This window comes from Alosa alosa, chromosome 19 (genome assembly GCF_017589495.1).
Source record: "Alosa alosa isolate M-15738 ecotype Scorff River chromosome 19, AALO_Geno_1.1, whole genome shotgun sequence".
Lineage (NCBI taxonomy): Eukaryota > Metazoa > Chordata > Actinopteri > Clupeiformes > Clupeidae > Alosa > Alosa alosa.
In genome coordinates, this window is record NC_063207.1 from 24,528,950 (window position 1) to 24,546,072 (window position 17,123).

Consider the following 17,123-nt stretch of genomic DNA (forward strand, 5'->3'; position numbering starts at 1 on the left):
TGGGAATGGCAGGTCATGCCTTCACCTCTAACTGTTTCCAGTACTTTGGGAAAAGCACAAGATAGAGGACAATGTAGAGAGTTTGTGAGGGTGTGTGCTCAAGTGCATCTGAGTGTGTGTGTGTGTGTGTGTGTGTGTGTGTGTGTCTGTGTGTGTGTGTGTGTGTGTGTGTGTGTGAGCACACCTGTGAAGGTTTGGGACTGAACCCTGTGTGAACTACAGGAGTTGGAGGTGTTTGTAGCATGCTTCATAATTGTACCAAACAGCTTTAATTTCTACTGCATGGTGACTGATGGTCACTCACAGGCCTCCCTGTGCGGTGCCCTGCAAATGGCCATCTGCTGCCATAGCTGCTGCTCACGGTCAGATGGGGCTTTTCTCCCCAAGTCAGAGCAGACCGACCCCTACTCAGTCGCAGGCCAGCCTCCTACCTTTTCACCACACCCCTGCCGGTGCCCAGTTCCCTTCCTGAGAGGCACATTCACTATTTATCAGGCTAAAATACTCCCCTGTCCTGCATCTGCACACACTGAAATATTTATCTCTCCCGCCTCCAGGCTGCCCCTGTCACTCAAAACCCCTTCGCCGAGGACTGTGGAGGGACGCTTTTCTTTTGTGAGGGGGGTGAAGAGGTTCCTGAATGTTCTAAAGATCTTCTGAGAGTCGGTGCCTAAGTGTGGTAAGGTCAGGGCGAGAGTGCGAGAACCCGCCCCAGTAGAGTGTGAACCCAGCCAGGGCACAGAGTACGTACTGTTCCTGGCAACGCTAATGCGGCTCACAGGCGGAAGTCTCTGACTGGAGAGAAGAGGAGGAGAGAAGAGGAAGAGGAGAGAAAGAGAGAGGGAGGGAGGTATGAAATGACAGCAAGCTCGCGAGAGAAAGAGAGAGAGAGAGAGAGAGAGGGGGGGGAGAGAGGTATGAAATGACAGCAAGCTAGCGAGAGAAAGAGAGAGAGAGAGAGAGAGAGAGAGAGAGAGAGAGAGAGAGAAAGAGAGAGAGAGAGAGGGGGAGAGAGGTATGAAATGACAGCAAGCTAGCGAGAGAAAGAGAGAGAGAGAGAGAGAGAGAGAGAGAGAGAGAGAGAGAGAGAGAGAGAGAGAGAGAGAGAGAGAGGGAGGGAGGTATGAAATGACAGCAAGCTAGCGAGAGAAAGAGAGAGAGAGAGAGCAAAGACTATGCTTTATCTCATATCCAGAATTAAATCAGTCTTAGTTCCACTTTGGCTTTCTCCCATTGCGCAACCAATAAAAGTAAGGCGGCTTAAATATAACAGACGACTTTAGGAGCCGACCAGACTATTACAGTCCTTCAGCCAATTTGGCAATGCCAGCTCTCATTAAACATCAGGGCACATATCTTTCAACTGGAGAGGGGCCACGATTAGCTATTTTTAGCTCAGTGGTGGCAGCACTTTCTTAGCAGGGGAGAGGGAAAGAAGAACTAATCATGACTGGACCTAGTGAGGGCGTTAACATCAATGAAACACACTCCATTACATTTGCTGGTGTAACTGCATTTGGGGACTTTGGGAGATTAAGGGCATGGGGAGAGATCTGTAAGGTAAGAAATGTAAAGTTCCCTCTATGTATTTTTACCGCAAAAGGGTTCTCCTTGCTGTACTACGGCATGGATGTATACAACGTACAGTAATGTATGTATGACACCAAGACAGACTGTGTGACTGATGCTGCTTATTTATAAGCTGTGGGCACACTCAGTGGTGTACTGCTCCTTGTTAGCAGAGGAGGCATGGTGAGGCTTTGATGGCCGAGCTGCTTACTGGATGACTGTGCCTTTAGCGCCCCCTGCTGCCGGGAGCATGACCCTGGTGGTGAGGCTGACCCGCAGGTCCTCCTGGTCCAGGCCAAGCAGCTCAGCGCAGTACTGCAGGGTTTGACTGGACTGGTTCTTCAGGATGCAGCCACCTGGGTCACAGAGAGACAAGCCCACACAAGCACACACACACACACACACACACACACACACACACACACACACAGTACCAGCACTGCATCAAATCCGATAACTAATGTGATCTGAACAACATTAAGGGCATTTTAAGGAGAGAGCGAGACGTGATATGAAAGCAGTTCCTCTGTGTCCCCTCCAAAATGGACCTGTCACGGCAAAGACATAAGAGCAGAGTAATGGAGATGGGCTCGCTGCCATCCCCACACCTCCGTGCCACAGACTGTATTAGGCTGCAGATAGTGGCGGAGAGCAGCCATCCATTTTTGATGGGCACGGATAAGAGATGGCCATTGATAGAGACCTTCAGGAGAGAGGACACTCCTCGCCGGCGGGTGCAGATGCCCACTCGAAGAGCTCCTGGCATGCAGGGCGCGCGAGAGAAACGCCACACTTTTAACGAGTGCTTGTCACCTCATTCCACCAGCCAACTCTATAGTTTGTTGCTTATTTTTTACGGGTAAATGGAAAGAGGAGAAACTTTCAAGGCTGGCGGCACTAATGTGAGCTGGGAGGAGTGTGTGTGTGTGCGTATGGGTGGGGGAGAAAAAGTGGAGCAGGTATCTGGCTGGCAGATAGTGGGCCCCCAGTGCGGCGGCGGCCAAAACCAAACCTCTTTGAGGCCCTGGCAACATATCTGAGCCGCGCTAATGAGCTCCAGAGAGGAGCTCGAAGAATAACCAGACAGGGAAGAAGAGACAGAGAAGGACAGAGAGAGAGAGAGGGAGAGGGAGATAAAGAGCAGTGAAAGAGGGAGATGGAGGGAGAGAGGGAAGAGAGAGAGAGAGAGAGAGAGAGAGAGAGAGACTAAGAATCATTAAGAGAGTGATCCAACAATGTTGCAATGAATGCTTCGACAGCTTGTGAATATGCGTGTGTGTGTGTGAAGGGGGGTGCGTGTGGGTAGAGATCTCAAGAGCTAAGAAATCTGCAACTCACCCGAGGTGCTTCCTGTTTCCTCAAAGTCAATGTTGCCCAGGTGCAGCACACCTGCCACTACTCTGAACAGGTTCTGCTTCTCTGTGTCGTCCAGGCCAATCCTCTTCATGGCCACGCACATCCTGTTGAAGTCACCCTGGTCGTCCAACAGCGGGTCTTTCAGCGCTCCGACCTTGTCGTGCTACAGGACCACAGGACAAATCAGACGTCTCGCCTCTGGTCAAGTCAGAACAGAGCTCTGGACACACGCCTTTGAAACCTTTCACTAGAATCCAAGCTACTTGAGCTACAGCAGCTTTGTTAGAACTCAAACTTGTAGGCACCCTTTAATCAGAAAGAAAGGGTTCAAAGGTCAAATGTAGGTTTGCATGGAGAATCTAGTCTGTTCTGATTAGAGGGCTACATAGCAGAAGCAACATAAATCCCCAACATGTCACAATAAGATGAATCCAAAGTGGATTACACTCAAACACAAAGCATACCCTTGGAACACAGGTTGAAACAATGAAAGAGTTTCACTTTTTAGTAATTCGTTAAAACTATATGCTGGCTTTTTCTCCCAACATGATGAAATGCAAGCATCCTACTGTGACACTGGGGTCCATGCAAAGCTTCAGTCGGTCAAATGTCGTGTGGCACTCCATAAGAAACCCATGTTTTGTTCAGTACAAGCACTTCTAGAGAAACAGCCCCATGCAAATTCACCCCAAAAGAAGGCATGCATTATTCTCACTACCAGCTTAAACGTGTAAATGCTGGGCGTACGGAAATCCCAACGCCCAGAATTTACATCCAGAAGGAGACACACAAGAAAATACTGTATGCCCTAAAAGTCACCTTATTGTCCTTCAATTACGGGAAATGGAGCAAGTAAGAGAGATGTACAACTCTGGTTAATAACAGCAAATGATAAGGACAGAGGGCAGAGTTACCACATGGCTCTCTGCAAAAATATGGAATTCATAGTCGCCTTGGTGAAATCCAGTGCAGTTTGAGAGCAGAGTGAATGCGTGTTCACAGCTGTCAATCAATAGCGGCACTCATGGAGAGGTTTACATTGGGAGTCATCTTAAGAAGCAGATCACGCCTGACTCCAGTAAAAGTAGATGAAAATCTCCCTCTCTCTCTCTTTCTCTTTCTCTCTCTGATAACAAATCTCGTAGTCTGGTCACAGAGGGAGGGAAACAGTGTACTGTTTTTCCGATAACAATAACAGGAATTACACGGCTCCCCACATTTCTGCGCGGTGCTGCGGTTCTCGCCACTCTCCGTACATTATTCATCAAAGCCCTGAACTCATTTTGGTGCATCACTAATTCCTCTTGATGCAGTGTTATTAATATTATTAGGAAGTATTGGGCACGGATCACTTTGTTGTGAGAGGACATCCTCTGCATTCCAATCAACAGATTTAGCGCAAGACTCTGACTGCTATTTTAAATTTCTAACAAAACAAAAACCGTAAAGAGAATTAAGGAAAATGTGTCTATGTCTCCTTAACTAATAAAACAGTTAAAACATTTTAATAAAATTCTCATTCATCATCACAGTATTTAATCTTTTCTGTTCAGTGTTCGGGGTGAGCGTGCCTGCCCCAGAGCGTGGGCCTTGCCAGCGGGCCTCGTCTCCAGACATGACCCCAAGTGACCACCCCCAAGGTCTGGGGGAACTGCCACCCTGTGGGCTTAATCTGCGGGAGGCTCCAGACTGCAGCCTGGGGGGTGGAGAGAAGGAGGGAGGATGGGAGGGAGGAGAGAGAGAGGGAGGGAGGGAGGGAGAGGGATTGCCAGGTACCTCAGCACTCTTCCGGTTCTGCATGATCTGTTTGTCGGAGTCCATGCTGGCGAAGTAGCGTGTGCAGCCGCGGTTCAGGTACTGCACAGAGCAGACGGGAGAGAAACAGAGGGCGGCAAAAAGCTGTGTGAGAGTAGGAATATGCTAATAGTCGTCCCATTTTACCACACGTTAATGTACGCAGCAGACCTTTCAGAAATAAAGAGCTGTTCCTGAACATCATAATGTATTATTGATGCTTCTGCTCTGCCAAGATAGATCTACTGATGCCAAAACCCAGAGAAATTAATTAGTGATTTTTTTCAACTTTTTTTTTACTTATTTTTTTTTACTGTGTACTACAGTTGATGCCATCTGCTTGCAATGCAGACTACAAAGCAAAAGTGACACCTAGTGGTCAATGAGAAAACTGAAAGAAGACAGTTTTCTACAAATTGTAACTGAAAGTATTGTACATTTTAAAAATGGGAAAGAATTAAAGAAATGGTAGAAATGGTACATATCATCACAGTATATATATAACAGAATATACAACTGAAATGACTAAACAAACACTCCATCTGCACATTATTTATACTGTATTCAAAGCATTGAAAACTTCTGAGTGAAGTCACTGGCCCTGGATAAACTGAAGCCTTAAGGCCGCGACATGGTCCTGTGGGACTGTGCGTCTTCAATGTGCACAGAGGAACATACCACTTGCATACCACTCTTTAGGAAGAATATGTGATAAACAATTTGTCATATACATGACTAACATTGCAGGCGTGGTGGAGCAGCAGCTATCAATCAAAGTGACTGACAATCGGTCGACCCAGGTTTCCTTTGGATAAAAACGTCTGCTAAATATCAGTCAGCATTAACTTTAACTTTAAGTTTATCTCCTCTCAACCCCAGAATCACCAAAATGCCACTGTTAACACAAGACACGTGACATGTCTTTCGAAGAACTGTTCCATTGACCAGTTTTGTTGAATAGAAGAGAATTTGGCAGAATCCTCCTATTTCTTTTCGGCATGGATGAGCCTCTACCTTCATCATGATGCTATGGGCCAGTAGTTTCTCATTACCCCGGGCCCATAATCTGTCTGTCCAGTGCTAAAAATATGAACAGGTAATTCCAGACGATCTACCGCTCCAGTCTTTAGAGAACCTGACAGCCGCTCATTGTGTGTTCGGTATGAGGTGTCGTACAAGTGTGTGTGTGTGTTGCATCTGTGGTAAGGTGTATGGGGCATGTGTTGGAGGCTGGGGGATGTGCAGGGCACAGGTGGCTCCACTGACCCGGAAGCTGTCTGGGGAGTTGAGGTGCAGCTTGTTCCTGATCTCCTCGGAGGCGCCGGCGCAGAGGCGGTAGAAGATGTGGTAGTTGCGCTCCTCTGAGCTCTGCATGCAGATGCGAGACTTTTCCAGCAGGTAGTGGGACACAAACCCCCCCACCACTGCATTCTGGGAGGCAAAGGTCAAAGGTGAAACTTTTCATGACATCACAGGTGACAATACCAAAGCAGAGAGCACAGATTATAGGATTAAAGTAACAGTGTTTCATTTTAATGTATTATGTCTATTCTGAGAACAAAAGCCACAGCTGAACAGAGAGCAGGCTGACATTACCTTCTCATTGAAATGAATCTCCACAAACTTCCCAAATCGACTGCTGTTATTATTTCTGACTGTCTTGGCATTGCCAAAGGCTTCAAGCAAAGGGTTGGCTAGAGGGAAACAAAAATGCAAAATAAATAAGCAAAAAAGACTGGTTGTCTGGACCATCAGCTGTGTGGTGCTTAACAAATATTTTTGTCCAAAAGGAAAGTTTGCTTACCCTCAACTATTCTCTCATCAATATCTTGGCCTGTTCCGTATGATGATGTTAAATACCTATAACGTAAAAGGAAAAGAATGTCCTGAGTGGTGGTCTCTTGCTTCCCATAAAATGACATAAATGTGTTACAGATTTGAAATATATCTTATTAGTATGCATGTCTACAGCTCAGGATAAGTGTCAAAGGTTTTCCAACCTGAGGACAAACTTGGTGTTTTCCGTCTTTCCAGCTCCAGATTCACCTGAAACAATGATGGACTGACTCATCTTCAGGACCTTCATGTCCCGGAAGGCCTTATCCGCTGAGAAACAGAAGAAAATGAAGAGAGAAAAGGGAAAAAAGACAAGATTTGTTTTGTTTGCATGCTACTTGCATGAAAAATGATGATGTTAAGAGTCAGAATAGAGGTGGTGGCAGAGCCGACAGAGGCGGCGTCCTCTCACCAATAGCATAGACATGAGGAGGGAGCGTGCCCAGAGAGCGGCCATGGTACATCTTAATGGTCTCTGGGGCGTACAGCTTGGGGATGTCATAGTAGGGGTTCACAGCAATCAATATATTGGCCACGTATGTCTTAAAAACAGAGGAAAGAATAGAAAGAGATGCAGTTAGTTGACTTGAAGCTACTGCATTTAGCTACTCATCACTAGCGTCATTATCATAACGCCACAATAACAACACAATAATATCCAGTAACCATCAAAAATCCTCCAAGCCCACAGCGGCCGACAGGTGCCAGGTGAGGGAGGCTGAGGAGCTCTGTAAACAATGAGTACCCTCTGTCCTCCCCCTCAGCCCCCTCCAGCCTCTCCACTCCTGAAGTCTGTCGAGCAGCACTACCTCAGAAGACCTCATTAACTTCATGGGGCAACGTGATAGTGTCGCCGCACGATTAGCCAGGTCATCCGAGACCAGGTGCGCGCAGCAGGGCAGGGCAGGGCCCGGGGGCTCAGGTGAGCCTCCGATGACAGGCGTGGCCACTCCGCTGATCAACGCACAACAATGTCCACCCTCGTCCCCCATCAGTGGCCCAAGGCCCCTGGCTCCAAATGCACCAACAATAGGGCTTCCCCCAGAGGGACAAGGGATGAAATAGAGTCCCCTATCTGAAGTACAGACCCTTTTGGGTTAAAGTGCCTGAACATTATGAGCCCATTTGTGGAGTGTGGTAAGACGGTGATGCACAGGTGGTGTGGTTCTTGAATAGGTGGAACAAATGGATAGTAGGTGTGAATGTTGATGGCAACTTGTGACAAGGGAGAGGTGTCATACTTACATAGATCTTGTCTTTGCTATAGCGTATGCGGACATTGTTCAAGAGGGTCGCTTCGTTCAAGTACATGAGAGAGCCTGAAACAGGAAATTGAAGCTTTGAAATTAAAGGCTTTAGTCTTGTGCCCCAGTATAAATCCTTATGGGCTCCTATACAAATCCCAATGAAATCCTGTACAATCCCTCCGATTTTGGTATCTATCCTAGAGGGTCTATCGGGGGGGTGATAGGAAGAAATCTTAATCCTGTTGAACTTTTTGACAGGGGGAGCGTGTGACCAAAATTTGCAAAATATCTGAACAAATAAACACACAGAGACACAAACTCACAGTTGTCCTCCACATGTTTGTTGACATCCTCCTCAGCGGGGAACACTTGGCTGATGGAAGCCAGAAAGGTCTGTAAACACCAAAGCGCAACAGAATCTTTAAACTCATCAGAGCGTACATCTTTAAACTTGCCATGACCTCCCTCCCCGCCCTCTTTATCAACATCAACATTCTCATGAGAAACCAGCCCGGCCCCATGCTAAGAGGAACCCCCCTTCTTAAATCTGACAGCCACAGGAAATCCACCCAACATCTGCTCATCGATTCAATATGGCCTAACCCTCAACTCAGGAATTACAGAAAAGGGTCATGTTGTTTTTCTTCTTCTTCTTCTTGTTCTTCTCATCGTCATCCTCTTTTTTTCTCTCTAAATGATTTGCATTCACTCTTCTGTTGGGGCCCAGATCGTTACGGCGTATCGAGAACCTCGCGTCTGAGTCTGAGTGTGTTTTTCTGTGGGGCGAGCGCAGCATGGTGCCGGAAAGTGTGCCGCAGGCCCGGGGCACTGTGTTCTCCCGGAGATTCTGAGGGCCTCGCTGGATTCATTAATGATGTCTCAGTGCACACATGCATACACACACACTCTCTCTCTCACACACACACACACACACACAGGGAGAGTAATAGGGAAAGGCGTTCGTATGACTAGTGTCTAAGAGTCGCTCTCTCTCTCTCTCTCATGTGGCATTTGCAGTCATTAACATCATGCTGTGGGTGTCTGGGCAAAACAGCTGGTCAGTGGGACAGCCATCTCCACTGTGGGGTGATCAGCAAGACAGAAAGGGGGTCCAGACACTCTATGGCTCAGTGAGGGACATGGCCTCTGTTGAGGGAACTCCGGGAGATCCCACAGGTTGACTTTTCACATTAATTTAGACGTCCATATGTGGACTTTTCACATTAATCTGCTTGGGAAACTCCAGGACATCCCACAGGTTGAATTTTCACAAGAATTCAACATGTCTGAGAGATTATTGCTTTTTTAATGCTACTCTCTGTGTTTCCAGTGACCTCTATGTGACTCTATAACCTTTAATCTGTGTATAGAGCCCCTACCAGCACACTGCTATAATCCTTGGTGTGTGTTTTATTGTAAGGGATGAGCACATTCACTATTTGAGAATTGGGTCGGGTGTGCTTTTATACTCTAGATCACATGTGGAGTTGTCACTAAAGGGTCACTTTGGGTTTTTCAATCAAATGTAAGCTTTTCCTGCGTCCATTTCGCATTTCTATTTTTAAACTCACGAATACTCTGCTTTAATTTAACATGCATGTTTTGCGGCAATAGTGTAGCAAAACATGCAACCAAAAAGGCCACAATAAGACATCTGTTTTCCACAGAAAAAAATAGTCTTTCCAACTTTTGTTATTGTAACATCAGATGGAAAAAAGTAAAAGTATCCATCATGCTGCAGAAGGATATACTATGGATATGCTGTAGATGGTTATGCTAACATAAAACCATTTTAAAGAAAATTTGCCTGTGAGCTTCCTCGTGTTTAGTTATTAACCAGGAAACATAACCAACGCCAGAAAAAGATTCGTTTATAGACAGTGCTGGGGCCACAGGTGTGGCATCGGTGCGGCGTTTCTCTTGTTTATGCCTGTCACCTGAGGAAGGAGAGAGGCTGCTCAGGCCCTGGGTGACACCTACCTGGGTGCCACAGGTGGGCCTGCTCCTTTAATGAGCTGAGCGTAGCTTGTAACATGATCGACCCACCTGCTGCCGGCATCATTAATTCATCTCCTTAGCCAGCGACACCCCGAACATGCTCGGGGCCATTCTACATTTACTTGCTCTCACGTTTAACTTAGTATGCACTCGGAAAAATGCTGTAATTCAGGTGAGCGGCTCAGAAACTCAGGACAGTTGTTCGGAGGGAAATCTATAAGAGTGGCGTGAGGTTGTTCCTTAGAGAGATGACTGGAGAGGGCCAAAGGTTGTTGATATAGAACTGTTGCCATAGCACTTGGCTGCTGATCATTGGAGGGTCTGTTTCCTAATGTCTCCTGAGCCTGAGGCTCTTTGGTTTTTTGTTTTTCTCATGTCTGATGTTTTTTTGTTGCTGTATGTTGATGACATCTATGGTATACAACCTCTTTGGTGGTCGAACATTTAGCAATCATAACAAAGTCAGTTAATTAAAAATACATGCAAGCTATGACATGCAAGGTTAATCATACAGTAGACTGTTCTCAACCCTGTTGTGGCATTCATTGATGTTTGTCGTACACAACGGGTTGTCGGGGACTAAACTCACTCACCTTGCCTTTGTGGTTGAGGGGTTCTATTGTGAGGCTGTCGGCACCGATGTCCACAATATTGCCCAGTTGGAACCCATCTGTTGGGTGAGGCGCCCACACAGGCTTCCCATCATCCATTGCGAAGCACAGCAATGCACCCGCTCTGCAGACCATAACATCAGAGGGACCTTCCTTATTCATTAATTCATGGTCAGGGTCAGGTGTGCAGTACACCTGGCGCAAGGTGGTGGCAACAGCTACATCATCCTCCTGTTTATATTAACAGCTTGTAAAACTTGTAGTGTGCAACAGCGAGTCTTTAGCCTCCACTAGCACTGTAAGAACTTTCCATCAGTGGAGACTTTTCATTTGCTGGTCTCCACAGACTTTCCCTGATCTTGTTATTCAGATACAGTATTCCCAGAGATGATCCACAAGGCAATTCACTTTTCCTATGGGACCACTTTGTACTATTTTAAATAGTTCACTTGGGAATTTCCTTTTGAAAAAGATAAAGCTGTTTTATTTTATGCAAATCATGTTTGATGCAGTGGAAGGTATGAAATGTGTCACTTGAACCCACTGACAGTAAACCTCAATATGTTTTCTTGATACCCTAGTCTTCACAACAGATGCATGCAAGCAAAATCTCAACCAGCTCAAACCATCAGTCTGTTCAAACTGATGATTTGCTTCAACCTTCCAACTTTAAAGCCTTTCACTCTCTTTGATGGATAAATGAACATGTCACAGCACTAACTGCAAGACGAATTAACCTTTCTAGGTTCATAATGCACCGCATTCCAACTATAGTGTGTTTGGCTTATTACCTCCACTTAGAAGGTTATATTCTTAGTGCGGTGTGGAAAGGTATAGCAAAGGTTGAGGAAGGAGCCATTCAGTTTTGGAGCAGATCCAACTTAGAGGTGAGGTCCCTAATTTAGTTTCACTTTAAAGTAGCAAGATAAGACATTTTGCCTTTGCAGAGGTCTGCACTAGCCTGGCGAGCCAGACCCACATTAAAATGTAGGGTCTGGACACTCACCGTTAGCAGTGCTCAGTCCAAGGGGCGGGATAATCAGTTGTCTTTCAAATTCCCTCTGCACGCAATAGAACAGCGGCAGTGCTATGAGTCTCATGCGTTTCCCACCAGCGGAGCTAGTTGGCCAGTTCAAACGTTTGCCAACTTAATAAAAGCTTAACTCGTGTCACACTGTTCACCAGCAGCAACATCCATCTGATTTGTTTTCAAGTAGCAGGGAATTCAAGCCAAACCGTTGCAACTCTGCCATCAATCATTATGTTAAGCCCACCTAACGACTCTATACACGATTTCATTGGCCTGAATAAGTTTCGATTTCTGGAGCTCACAAGCCAACGGAGAGTTGCTAGACTAGCCCTGGCAGCAAATTAATTTGCTGCCGCTAGGGGCGCGTCTAGATTTCTAGGCTAGGTCTGCACTCTCAGAAAGCCCATATATTTTTTCTATGCTACTTTAGACATCCAGGATTTTAAAGACCATGTTGAAAGCAGAATAGTGGCTTCTAACAACAGGAAGCAGGAAACAGGCATGAACATGGGCCAGTCACACATGCTACGAGGGCCACTGACCGATTCACTGCTTTGCTGACAAAGACAGGATACAGTTCCCATGCCCCTACCCCCAACACATGCATGTCCCAGACTCTCAGGCCAGGGGGGCCCTAAAAGCTTCAGCCAGCCCAGCACTCTGACCACTGCCTGGAGGTCTGTGAGAACCCCTGACCGTAATGATCAATTAAGTAGGCCATGCTTCACAAACTCTCATCCCGTCCCATCAAACAAGCACTTTGTCCACTTGCCAGATTTGCGCTGTGGTGCTTGTTGTCCACAAGCACAATCTGATGCGTTCTAATACACTGACTGAGAGTCCAGAGATAAAAAGTGACAGAACTGGGGAATTGCTCTGTTTGGCTAGAGGATGTTGTCCTGGCCAAAGGACAAGAATGGCAGCTACCTCATCAGACTGTGATTCTGTGACTATTAATTGTGGATGAATGCACTGCCCCACAGTGGATGGGTATGCCACCCTTGTCCCAATTAGAGGCTTTAGGTCAAAAACGCCATTGATTCAGGGAATATAGAGACAATGGTCAGTTTGTAATCCATTTAAGCTCGTTACCATAATAGCTAGCGAAAAATGCTTAGCATTGCAAGTGACAATCGCTCTAGAAAAGAAAGCCCAACTTGAACTTATGGACACTGTTGTACTGTTAAAGGTTTTTTATTTTTTCAGCAGATGATTTTCAACCCTTAGCCACACATATACGGAAATGAACAGAGAATTATATAGCAAGGATAACTCCAGTCTTCATTAAAAGAATGTTGCTTTCATCAGAAAGAAAAGAAGCAAGGTCAAGAGGAGGTATTCCAGTGTGTGAGAAACGATGACAATGACTCAGGGAGACTATAAATAAAACCAGATAAATAAAATGGCTACATTCCCATTAAACAATGTCAGCCTCAATGCCGGGTTGTCTGTTTATATGATGTGTGTGTGTGTGACTCTCTCTTTCTGTGTGTGTGTGTGTGTGTGTGTGTGAGTGAGTGAGTGAGAGAGAGCTAATCAGATAACTGTCTAGCCTAAATAAAACCCCTTAAAAATAAAACCTTGGTCATGTATTTGCTAGTTGTTATCATACCCAAGATTCCCTTCAGAAGCTTCTCCTAATCACCTACACATCAGCATAGAACAAAGAACCGCTTGGACACACAAGTGTGAATGCAGATCACAAAAACCTGAGTCATTCAGTAATCCCTGTGTAGCTGATATGATACAGGCCCAGCCGCACAGAGAACATGGCCAGTCAACTGGTAATCCCATTAGAACTGGGATTGAGGTCAAGTGTCCCAGGTCAGGCTTTAGAACTGCTTGGAGACGGGAGCGGGTCAAAGTTCCTCCTTGGCTCCATAACTCCGAAACCCAACTGTTTCTGTGTGCCTTGGCGCCAATTGGTGCCAGAAGTTCTCAGGGCATGATTCCGCCAGCTACTAAGGGCTAAGACTAGCGGTGATGTCATTATGCTTAGATCTGACTCCGGCACACTTTCCTGTTCTGTGTTGCCATGACGATCTGCCTTGTTGTTGATTCAACAAGGGGCGAAAGGGTTATCAGATAGGCCCTCAATCTGTTCCCGGAGCTTGTATGGCTATCCAGGTTACAGGCACAGTCGCTTACGTTACCTATCAGCAAAATTCGAGTTATCGGAATTGCATAGCGAATTCGCAGCCTACTTCTTTCTTGTTCCACTATCAGCATGTATGGCTCTCAATGCTGTGTTACTGCCCTAAATGCAGCTTTGCTACAAACTACATAGACACAATTAAACTGTCCAACTGCTAACTGCAAACAGAAAAGTCAATTGAGGAACTGAACAGAATTAGACTGGGAATGGAATTTCACACCAACTTGGAAATAAAGAGAAGCCAAGTGCAAAAGCAAAACAGCCATGACAGAGGAGTTATTAAACAGCTCACATGGCTCTTACAACTCACCAGAATTACAGTATGACATTAATGTGAAGGGGGATTTCTGTTCCACTAATGATGGGATTACTACAACAGATTAGCATGAAATAGTATAGCACACAACTGTTGATACTGAAGCGAAGAGTAGCCATGATATTATTGAGAGAAACCAGAGCATAGACTTACTTTAGTCAGGGAGGACTACATTGATGGTACATTTAACTAAACTCTTGATTTAAGACTGTAAAAGATCCAGATGGATCAAACATGACAATCAGAATCTTAGCAGGGTGTCTTTAAGCCCTCTTAACAGTAGGTCAATAGCACATATTCCCAGGCAGCCCTTCACATGGTTTGTGAAGTCTGTTAGGTGTACTGGATTAGCTCTCTGTTAGTGTATTAGTCAACAGCCATATAAGTCACCAACTTGCATAATGTTGCCATGGAGACTCGGCAGTAACCTATGCAATAAAACCTATCTAGAACATAATGTGTTTGTTAAGCAACAGCTAGCTTAGGCAAGACACTGTATGGGTTTTATCGCTATATTGCTATTTTAGCCACTGTAGACAAAGGATCATTGTTTACAACCTGCTACAATAGCTACAGAGCAGCTGCATAACCCTCACAAAACTCAGTGTTGTCCGCACCACAGAAAAATGCAAGACAAATATAAAGATAAAATATTAAAGATTAATATACATATCATTAAAAGCAACAGCAATAACTACTCTAGATACATTCACATATACAATGACACAGATTTTATAAAACTAGTGCATCAAACTGTACTGTACCTAGAGTATCATGTGAGCCAGGCACACCACTCTGGTAAAACAGCTTATTGGGTGGATTCCAAATTGTCAATAAATTCCAACTTGAATTGAACTGAATGGATTCCAAGCTGTCAATGATACACCTTTCACAAAGTCAAATTAATATGGTTTTAAAGCTTTTTCATACCTTTAAAACCAGACTATTATAAATATAGTCTGGGCCTATAAGGTGCCTACAGCCTATATGGTGTGACGTCATTCTGCGTCACTATGAGAAATGCCTCCCATCTGCATCCCCGTCATCATGCAGAATACATTAGAGTGGATTACACTCTGCTGGTCTCATGAAAGTTAACAAGTGACCTGCTAGTCAAGCGGTCACATATGGGACAGGTTGCTTTTAGTTTGTCTGTAATCCTCTTGGCATGTTGTTCTAATCCTGAGAGGAGGTGAGAATCAGGCCTATAGAGGAATTGAGAGACGAGTTGTGATGTGATGTCTACTCTAGACAGACATACATACAGGTGAGTTTCTGTTGGCAGTGGCATACAGTTCACTGTTGCCAGGAGCAACAGCAACACATGGGGCTGTTCACCGAGGGGTCAAAGGGCAGACGGGAACTTCCTGGAGAGGACATGAAAAATCCCCAATCCGCCCACCCCTATGCACATCGGTCCACTTCCTACTCTCGACGTGGCAAGAGGATATGGAAAATGCATTGTGCTATCTGTTCCAGACCAACAGGATGTAGGGGCGAGCGACGTTCCTGGCTGACATCCTCCGTACCATTCACTTCCCTACTTCGACCAAAGTGGCCCAAATCATAATTCATAATGAGCATGTTTCATTGGAGTCAAGTCACATCAGACCAAAACCTCATCACAACAAAGAAAGGCAGACAGATCATTCACCATCTTCACATACTCTTAACCCAAGAGCTTACAGCTACGGTTACCAACCTCACCTATCTTTCTAGGACAACTTTCTTTTTCAAATCAGACAGTGGATAATGGAATTCTTTTTTTTTTTTCATTTGAAATGGGGTGATTCAAACATGTTGCAGCATGAATCTATCCTAAATTATTGATTTGGGTATGCTTAAAATGTGGTCACAATGTGTTCCCTGAGTAGTGTTTAGGCTACTGCATGTAACACTTCATGCAACTCTGCATGTAACTACTACCATGTATTTTTCAGAATGACAATCTAACTTGATGAAATATCAGCTCTCAATCAAATAAAGTAGCCAGATGAAGTTCATAAAGGCGTGTCATACAGGCGTCAAGGTTAGTCATAAGGTAGCTTTGTAGAACTGCAGCCTACTGTGAAATAAATTATTAGATACTCACTCATTATGGAATTCATTAGACCAATCAATGAACTGACCTATTCTATCATATAATTAGGCAATAGCAGGCTGGTCCCACAACTGTTGTAACACCACACAACTATGAAAGTATCCAAGTAGTCATAAATAAACAGTAAACATGCATTATGTATTCTTGCTAAGCTCATGAGCAGCTTGGGTAGGACATTCCAAGCACGCCGTTCAGTGTAACCACTTGCTAACTATGTCGTGGTCACTCCGGACAGTGATCTTCTGTCACTTTTGAAAGCCCCTGTAATGGGGCACAGAAGTGTTTGGCTAGGGACAGACTGGACGTATACAATTAACTTCGAGTTCTAAACACTGAGGACCTATTGTAACAACCAAAAACAATTAACGTTACTTGCTAACGGTACTATATTCCGTGCATACCCAAGTTATTCATTAGCATTACAACGGAGTTACTTTGTCACTTTTGCAATCCATGAATTAATACAACATATGCATTGTTACATAAGCCTATATCCTATACCATGACACATAGCAAAATGTCACTGATGCTGTCTAACTTACTTCCAAACTGGCTTTCCCCTAGATGCGCTCCACTTCCTTGCTAGCGGTTAGCAAGCCTCAGAATAAAGCTAGCGTTAAATTCGCAAATAACAGCTAGCCAACGTTTTTACAAAACCCATTATGTAAACACAGCATGGGAATAAAAGATGAAGTCGCAACTACTTACACGCAGGTCCTTCAAACCGTACAGTCCGTTTAGGCAATGGAAAAAGTGCGTTCAAGTTCCACAGGACAGATTCGCTGTCATTAGTCTGTCACTATTCTCTCCTGTTGGTAGTACTCCCTGTCTGGCCCGGCTTTGGACTGAAGTCCAGCAAAGTGGTGACGTCGGCGCGGAGGGAGACGCTCCAGCGGGCTAGACCTGTGAAGTTGCGCCTTGACAGAAGGCAACTTGACACAATGCTCCTTCAATAAAGGAAGGCATTTGTGCCAAAAAATGCAACTTTATAAAATAACGACTTGTAGATCTGATTAGTGTAGGAATATGTTGAAACAACTGAAAATAAGTGATTCAGCCTGCTTTACCATTTTTGCTCAACCTGTTTACACACATCCCCATGATTCCCAC

At 45.1% G+C, this 17,123-nt stretch overlaps 1 protein-coding gene across 9 annotated transcripts in view; it reads right to left on the bottom strand.

Moving 5' to 3' along the window:
- myo6b (myosin VIb) overlaps window positions 1-16,851 on the bottom strand; it is a 34,532-nt gene extending 17,681 nt beyond the window's left edge. For 5 of the 9 annotated variants that reach the window (XR_007196607.1, XM_048270888.1, XM_048270886.1 and 2 more), the window contains exons 1-12: window positions 10,394-10,535; window positions 8,126-8,195; window positions 7,801-7,874; window positions 6,968-7,097; window positions 6,720-6,825; window positions 6,524-6,579; window positions 6,316-6,413; window positions 5,986-6,150; window positions 4,702-4,782; window positions 3,745-3,753; window positions 2,908-3,088; window positions 1,781-1,925 (exon numbers count right to left, since the gene is read on the bottom strand). Coding sequence is in view for 8 of the 9 variants with exons in the window: in XM_048270888.1 (XP_048126845.1) it covers window positions 1,781-1,925; window positions 2,908-3,088; window positions 3,745-3,753; window positions 4,702-4,782; window positions 5,986-6,150; window positions 6,316-6,413; window positions 6,524-6,579; window positions 6,720-6,825; window positions 6,968-7,097; window positions 7,801-7,874; window positions 8,126-8,195; window positions 10,394-10,510 (1,232 nt within the window). In the remaining variant the exon portion in view is untranslated. Of the gene's footprint in view, window positions 1-1,780; window positions 1,926-2,907; window positions 3,089-3,744; window positions 3,754-4,701; window positions 4,783-5,985; window positions 6,151-6,315; window positions 6,414-6,523; window positions 6,580-6,719; window positions 6,826-6,967; window positions 7,098-7,800; window positions 7,875-8,125; window positions 8,196-10,393; window positions 10,536-16,721 lie in introns of those variants that run through there. The other 4 variants (XM_048270889.1, XM_048270885.1, XM_048270890.1 and 1 more) reach the window with 2 other exon arrangements.
- Window positions 16,852-17,123: the final 272 nt, after the last annotated feature.